This window comes from Falco naumanni, chromosome 3 (genome assembly GCF_017639655.2).
Source record: "Falco naumanni isolate bFalNau1 chromosome 3, bFalNau1.pat, whole genome shotgun sequence".
NCBI lineage: Eukaryota > Metazoa > Chordata > Aves > Falconiformes > Falconidae > Falco > Falco naumanni.
In genome coordinates this window covers 3,581,547-3,589,398 of record NC_054056.1, presented here as the reverse complement: position 1 = coordinate 3,589,398, position 7,852 = coordinate 3,581,547, and the positions used below count along the sequence as shown (strand labels likewise).

The 7,852-nt window shown below is 54.7% G+C and overlaps 1 protein-coding gene across 1 annotated transcript; it reads left to right on the top strand.

The window, feature by feature from the left end:
* The first annotated feature begins 1,280 nt into the window (after positions 1-1,280).
* On the top strand, positions 1,281-7,710 carry TEKT2 (tektin 2). Its single transcript, XM_040586926.1, has 9 exons — positions 1,281-1,693; positions 2,054-2,179; positions 2,807-3,012; positions 3,562-3,705; positions 4,258-4,372; positions 4,762-4,869; positions 5,311-5,454; positions 6,273-6,352; positions 6,947-7,710. Exons 1-9 carry the CDS (start codon positions 1,538-1,540, stop codon positions 7,158-7,160), a joined length of 1,293 nt encoding a protein of 430 aa, XP_040442860.1. The 5' UTR covers positions 1,281-1,537; the 3' UTR covers positions 7,161-7,710.
* Positions 7,711-7,852: the final 142 nt, after the last annotated feature.

The following is a 7,852-nucleotide window of genomic DNA, read 5'->3' as shown; positions in this document are numbered from 1 at the left end:
GGGGGGACCGGGACCGGGGCCGGACCGGCCCTGAGGCGGTGAGGGGGGGACCCGGACCGGACCGGACCGGCCCCGAGGCGGTGAGGGGGGGGACCGGGACCGGGGCCGGACCGGCCCCGAGGCGCGGTGAGGGGGGGACCGGGACCGGCCCGGCCCGGCCCCGAGGCGGTGAGGGGGGGGACCGGGACCGGGGCCGGACCGGCCCCGAGGCGGTGAGGGGGGGGACCGGGACCGGCCCGGCCCGGCCCCGAGGCGGTGAGGGGGGGACCGGGACCGGGGCCGGACCGGCCCCGAGGCGGTGAGGGGGGGGACCGGGACCGGACCGGTCCCGAGGCGCGGTGAGGGGGGGACCGGGACCGGCCCGGCCCCGAGGCGCGGTGAGGGGGGGGACCGGGACCGGCCCGGCCCTGAGGCGGTGAGGGGGGGACCGGGACCGGACCGGCCCCGAGGCGCGGTGAAGGGGGACCGGGACCGGGCCGGCCCCGAGGCGCGGTGAAGGGGGACCGGGACCGGCCCGGCCCTGAGGCGGTGAGGGGGGGACCGGGACCTGGCCGGCCCCCAGGCGCGGTGAAGGGGGACCGGGACCGGGCCGGCCCCGAGGCGCGGTGAGGGGAGGGAGCTGGGAGCAGGGTTGGCCCCAAGCAAGTGGGAAGCGGGGCTGGGAGCAGGGCTGGCCCCGAGGGAGCAGCAGGGCCCCGGCACAAGGGAGCTGAGGCATGCTGCTGAGGGCTGCCCGGGCCCAGCCAGGGTGAGGGCCCCTTCCCTGGTCCCCCCTTCTCCCTGTGTGTTGGGCCCCTGTGCCCTGCGGCCCTTTGTGCCTTCTGTCTGGCTGTGCAGCCCCGAGTCCTGCCTGCAGCGCTTCCTTTAGGTGTGCCCTGGCTTCTCTTCCCCCTTGGGCTTCAGTACAGATGGCTGTGCTCGAGGAGGAGGACTGGGAGACAGGCATGGGGTATACTGGAGCCAGGGAGTTTGTCTGCCCCAGAACTCCACCTGCCTGTGGGTGTTTGGGGACCTGCAGTCTCCTCAGGAGCTGCTCTGATCCTGTTGAGTCATCTCTGCAATTCCTGCCAGTTCTGCAGGGATGTGCTGGGTAGCAAGGAAGATGGCTGCAAACTGTACTGGTCCTGCAAAGCCTTCAAGTCCCCTGGGACTGCAACCCTGGGCTGAGCTTACACAGCTGTAACAAAAGCAGAATCAGTAACGTGATCAGCCGTTTTGTCTAAGTTCAATAAATACTATGTGGGAGATGGTGCTGTGAGCAGCTCCTTGTCTCTCTGCAAATAGCATTGTTCTCCAGCTAGAGACAGGTGGACAGGGCTTTCCTCCTGGCCCGGGGGCAGAGGGTGGCTCTGATCGCCTGCTCATGTGCTTCCCCTGTTGTGTGGACGTGTCTGCATTAGGCGAGATGCCAGGTTACAGCTTGCTGCTGCTTTTCTCTTGAAGAGCTTTCCGGTTTGTGGATGCATCTGCATTTTTGGTCTATTTCTATGAATAAACACAAAAATTTTCTGTTCCCTTTTAGTCACCTGTTAGCAAAATGGCCACGCTGAGTGTAAAGCCAGGACAGCGGTTCACTTTGCTAGACTGGCACACCAACTCCCATCTCATCTCAGCTGATGCTGAACGCCAGCGTTCTGCTTCCCACCAAGTCCGGCAGGAAGCCCGAGCTCTCCGCAATGAAATCAACAACCAGGTGGGTCTTCTGTGGTGGGTTGGCTGCTCCCAGGTTTGTATGGGAGAGTGTCTAGACTTCGGTGTATGGATGAGGGAATAGGAGAAGGCTTTACCCCTACAGAACCTGCTAAATATGTGAATTTACTTCTTGTAAACCCATGAGCAATGATGCATGGGTACTGTCGTGAAATCCCTGGGCGTGATTCTCACACCCGTTGCAACTTGTGGTGTTTTCTGTGCTCTCCATCGGTATAGATGACCATTAGACCAAATGGCAGTCCTGTGAGGGGTCAGTCAGTCCTGAAAATGGTGAAGAGCTTCAGCAAGATTCACAATGGCAATTTAAAAAAGAGTAATGGTGTTTTTCCTCTAATTCCAGGCTAAATGGGATGAGCATGACAACCAAACCCGCCTGGCTGAACGTATCAGCAGCGTGAACAGATGGAAAGAGACCCTGGACAAAAGCCTTGCAGATATAGATGCAGAAATCGATGCCTTAGCCAAAGTACGTTGGGAGGACAGATGGCTGGAAATCAACTTACACTCTCAACATAGGATGTTAAATAATTGAGGCTTGTCTTCTGCAATGGGCAAGCCCATATGGAATTCAAGGGGGGCTTATCACAGATATACTGAGATCTGTACCTGATGAAATGACTTCCTGGAAAACAAACCACTGTGTTCTCGCTGAGCCAAGCCATTTTATGGAGCTCTGCATTGCATGCTTATGTTTGGGTTTTAGGATGTTTTTTGTTGTTTCGGGGGGTGTGTGTGGTTTTTTGAAGCTCTGAAGGATAATGAGAAATATGTGAACACCATAATCCAAAATGGTTTGATTTTAAATAGAGAATAGCAGTGGGATCTCTGATTCTTTTAGTTCTAGATGCAAAGGCTGCTGCTCTTGGAGTCACTAGGCCCCAGCAAGGTGTGATTCCCAATGCAAATAGCAGATGTAGGGGACTAATGTGTTTAGCTCTCATAATTTTCATTCCAAACTTGCTAAAAGGTTTCAGAACTGCAAAGACAGCCACTGCGAAGCCCTCCTAATGAGGGTGTCGGTAGTTTCCCCTTCCTTTCTTCCTCTCATCCCTGAAAGAGACTCCCCACACACCCAGCTGGCTGCTTCTTCCAGGTGAAGGAAGCAGCAGAACGTGCCCTCCAGGCAAAGAACTTGCCTTTGGATGTTTCCATTGAGTGCCTGACACTCCGTGAGAGCCGTCGTGCCATCGATGTGGTGAGGGACCCTGTGGAGGAGGAGCTGCAAAAGGAGGTGAAGGTGATAGACAAAGCCAAGAGAGAACTGCAGCAGAGAGTGAATGAAGCCTTCCAACAGCTCTGGTGAGGCAAATGACAAAGCTGTTGACTGGCCTCTGCCCTCCTTGCTTGGCCCCAGCAGTTTAATGTGCCTCTGATGCCACACTGAGATGGGCAAGGAGGCCAGGAACCAGTGACCCACTCAGAGGAGCCTTTGCTGATTATTGCCAAGGTCTGGGGGTTTGTAGGGGAGAGCATGTCAAGGGAGACTTCATAAGCATCCTCAGAAAATTTTGGCCCAGATAGGTATCTTGTGCCACATGCCTTGGTTCATGAATCGGTGACCTGGAGGTGTTAAAGCTTCCGGGCCCTCATCTTTTGTGGGTCACTACCCTGCTGCGGGAGGGTGGGCGGCTCAGTTCACCAGTGCAATGCCGGAGCAGAGCACAGGGGAGCCAGGCAGGCGGTAAAGCAGGCGTGCTTCTTTATGACGTTGGGCCTGGCTCACTGGGAGTGCAGGACCTCATAACTCATTTTGAAAAGATGACTGATGTGGTGTTGAAAGCTTTGGAAATTGTGAGCTGCCTCTCTCCTCTGCGTCCTTGCTGCTGACTCCAACCCTGCTTTCTGCAGCCTCTTACAGGAAGCTCGCCAGCAGCTGAGTTCTGACCACCGGCGCAAGATGGAAGCACTGGAAATAGATCGCATGTGCTTATCGCTTAGTGTAAACTCTCCCAACATCTCCTTCAAGGTCAACCCAACACGGGTCCCGGATGGGTAAGGAAAGAGCCTGCCTTTATGTGGCCAAATCCATGCTGGTGCTTGTAAGAGCCCTGGGATGCTTTTTTCCTTCCATGCTGTATGGGTGCAGCTTTGGAGAGAGCTCAGAACAGGAGCTGGCTTCTGGGATTTGTTGTGGCTCTTTGAATTATGAAGCCACAGACTTTTGGCAGTTATCTAAATTATCACCACAAAAATAGAGAAGCTAACTGCCCTGCCTCCCCTGTGCTTGGCTGTAGGTGACACTCAGTAAGTAGTGTGGTATCGGCCTTTGGCACAGCTTACGGGAGAGTTGCTGCGCATTTTCACATGCTTGGCATTTCATAGCACGGTTTGGATGTGTCCCCAGCTTGAGCAGATGTGGGCTTGGTGCAGGAGCCATGGGGTAGCAATCTCCAGCTGGTGCAGCAAGATCAGACAGGGTGTGACCTCCAGAATTCCTGAATTGTTTTGTACTGCACAAAGCCGCCTTGGCCTGCAGCAGGTGGTTCCTTTTGAACTGCCTTGCAAACACTCAACTTATTTTCATAACTGCTGATTTGTTCATAGATCAACTGCACTTGATGAGTGGGAACAGAACAGCCGATGCAACAAGGAGCGTGCTGAGGCAGAAATGAAAGCCTCGACTGAGCTCCGGGAAGCCACAGTGCTTGCCATTGCGCAGGTAAAGGAGTCCCTTGGCTGTGAATCGCTGGCACAGAAATTCTGGATCCAGTGTGGGAGAAAGGGCTGGCATGTGGTGTATGCAGGGGAAGGGAGCCTTTGGAAAGACAGCATTGGCCCACGGGCCGCTCTGAGAGCAGCTGCCCTCCTGGTTTAAAAGAGGAGCCTGATCATGCTGCAAGGGTCTGCAGCCATCTCAGCAACCAGGAAGACACATAACTGGCTACTGTTCCCTGCCTTTTGGCTACAGGGGGCTGCGTGACCTGCACACGCGTGGCAGCTGCCAGAACCCGGCTGGTTTTGTTCATAGGCTTGTCCCAACCTCAGAGGCAGCAGCTGGGAGGGAGATACCTTCTAGATGTATGTGACTGGAGCCTGTTCTCTCTTCAGACAAACAACGAGCTGGAGGCTCAGCGTGTAGCTACGGAGTTTGCCTTGCGCAAGAGGATTAGAGACCTGGAAAGCGCCTGTGATGAACTGAAATGGCAGGAGCAGAATGTAATGTTGCTTCTTTGGTTATTGATCACAACCTTGGGTGGGAATTGAATCCAAAAGGCTGTTTGCTGTCTGGAAAGCTACTTGGCCTGAGCCTGGTTTCCACATGAGAGCTGTGAAGCGGCACACGTATGATCCCTGCAACATCCTACCTCCTTCTGCTATCACAGTTGCTGCTCTGGCATTTCTCAGCAGCAGGACCAGGTTTTGGCCTTTTTTTTTCAGCCCTGGTCTCAACCGCTGTGGCCATAAAACACCAGCAGCACCATACCTGATCTGTGTGAAAAGCCTGATCTGTGAGCAAAGGGGTTCAGTACTCGGAAGCCCACCAGCCCTTGTTTAAAATCCTTTCCCAGCACACTAAAACCCCAAGATGCATGGGGGGGGGCTGTTTTCCAGTCTGTATCCCTGGATGTTCCTTGTAATACGTGTCTTTATCCTTAGACCTTGGAGGAAATTGCTGAGATGGAGGAGGACATCCGACATTTGGAGGAAGATCTTCGGAGGAAAATGCAAGATCTGAAAGTGGCACACACCCGCCTGGAGACCCGCACGTGTCGGCCCACTATGGAGCTCTGTTGGGATCAGGTACCCATCCCGCCTGGCACGCTTCCTGCTGGGAGGAACTGGGGAGAATTGACCAGTGGGTCTGAAAAACATGGATCATTTTGGAGAAAACTACAGAGGGGCTGAGCAATGGATCCTACAGTCACCTAGCGAAGCAAGGAATTAATGTTGTAGCTGGGCTAGAAAGGTGCCCTGGTTTTGGCTGGGATAGAGTTAATTTTCTTCTCAGTAGCTGGTACAGTGCTGTGTGTTGGATTTAGTATGAAAATAATGTTGATAATACACTGATGTTTTAGTTGTTGCTAAGTCGTGCTTACTCTAAATCAAGGAGTTTTCAGTTCTCTGTGCTCTGCCAGCGAGCAGGTGCACAAGAAGCCAGGAGGGAGCCGAGCCAGAACAGCTGACCCAAATAGCCAAAGGGATATTCCATACCATAGAGCATCACACCCAGTATAGGAACTGGGTGAGGGGGTGTTGGCGGGGGGCTGCTGGTGGCTGTGTGGGAACTGGCTGGGCATCGGTTAGCAAGGGGTGACCAATTGTGCTCAAACATCGCTTGAATTTTTCCCTTGGGTTTTATTCCTCTCGCTTTGTTACAATTGTTGTTATTATTATATTTTATTTCAATTATTAAATTGTTCTTATCTCAACCCGTGAGTTTTACCTTTTTTCCAGTTCTCCTCCCCATCCTGCTGGGGCCAGGGGTGGAGTAAGCAAGCAGCTGCGTGGGACTTAGTTGCCAGCTGGGCTTAAACCACGGCAAAGGGGACCCGTGGTGTTTGTGCACCGCCACTTCAGCCCTGTTAACTGCTGTCGCCTTCTCCCTCCCCACCTCGCAGGCACAGAACGGGCTGACAGCCGCAGTCCATCAGCTGGAGGGAACGATCCGTGCGCTCAGGCAGAAGCTAGCAGAGGCATGGTAAGTCTCCTGTGTTCTGGGGCAGAGCAGCAGCCCCACGTTGCCCGTGTGAGGGACATGGCGGTGTGCAGTCCTGGAGCTGGCACGCTTCCAGAAGCTGCGTTTTGGAGTTCGAGTCTGTTCAGATCAGGAGTGGAAACAAGTCTCTAGGCTTGGTGGGCAGCTGGACCAGGCAGCAGGGTCCAGCGAGGCACGAGGGGGCTGTGTGGTGGGAGGGTGAATGGGGTTCCCGCAGTCCCTTCTTGATTCCGACTTCAGCTGGGCACAGAGAGTTTTGAAAAAGGGGGGGGTGGGGAAAGGGGTGAAAAGTAAAGGAAGAAATAAAGTGCTGCTCTGGGCTGGCGTGGGCGCACATCCCAAGGCACACATCTCTGCGCTGCACTCCAGGAGCAGCGTGCGGGCTCGCTATTCACAGACCCAAACAATGCTGCTGCTGGGCACCAAGAAATACCCAATGCATTCGTTCTTTGTACAAAGGCAAATGCTGCACAGATATTTCTGCTGCCAGAAAGTGGGAAGTTGGGGGGTTCCTGTCCAACTTGGGAAGTGAATGCCGTGTTGAACCCAACTCCTCTCGCTTCTGCTTGTTCCCAGGGATGCCTTGGACGCTCTTTACAGACAACTTCACCGCATTCAGACAGATAGCGGCTACAAAGCCAGTTCCCTGGTGCTGGACAACAAGTGCATGGACAGCCGGAGAAAGCTCGTGGTCCCTGCTGAGAAATTAGTGCCAGAGGTCAACACATTTAACCGGACTGCAAACCACGCGCTCTCCCCGCCGAACACCGGGCAGCTGGACTTGGCTTAGCGCGCCGGGGAGTGTTGTGCAACCAGCCAGGCTGAAGAGAAAGCTGCCAGTGACTCAGATCTGTAGCAAGGAAAGCGGACATCTGTGTCCTGTTAGGCTAATGTAATTCTCCTCCCTCCTCCTCGTTTGTTATGTAACTGTCTGTCCCCTCGTATGATGTTTATAGCCTCTTTGCACTCCACAGAGCGTTATAAACAATAAAGAGTCTGTCCCCAAGAGCAGTTGTCATCTGACAACGTTGGAAGTGTTTTCCTGGTGATTGAAGCCATCTGGGTTCTTTTAGCGTTTTTAAAGTCTTTTTAAAGCGTAAGGCAGCGCTCTGAAAAGGGACTGTGTAACGGTGGCAGCGGGCCAGGTCTGCTCGGTGAGGGTACCGACTCTGATCCCCTCGCCTTAACGATTCCGGTTTGGCTTGGGATTTCCCCTGGCCTGCTAGCCCTGTGGAGCTAATGCCGCTACAAAAGCAAGGGCTGGAGTCCGTTCTCTGGCTCTTGGAGCCCTGGATTTATTCAAATCGAATTGCAGTGCTTGCATTCTGCCGGTTTTATTGTTTCTATTCCAGGCACGCTCCCAACGCCCTGCGTGCTCTTCCCTGTGGCCGTGCCAACCGGCCCTGTGCCGCCAGGACCTGCTCTTCATCCCTCAGGTGGGAGGTGATGCTCAGTAACTGCGCGCGGTGTAAAGCAGCCTGG

Coding starts and splice junctions, on each gene's coding strand:
- TEKT2 (XM_040586926.1), top strand. CDS start 1,538: ATGGCCACGCTGAGTGTAAAGCCAGGACAGCGGTTCACTTTGCTAGAC. Junction 4,373..4,761: donor CAGTGCTTGCCATTGCGCAG/GTAAAGGAGTCC, acceptor TTCTCTCTTCAG/ACAAACAACGAGCTGGAGGC. Junction 5,455..6,272: donor TGGAGCTCTGTTGGGATCAG/GTACCCATCCCG, acceptor CCCACCTCGCAG/GCACAGAACGGGCTGACAGC.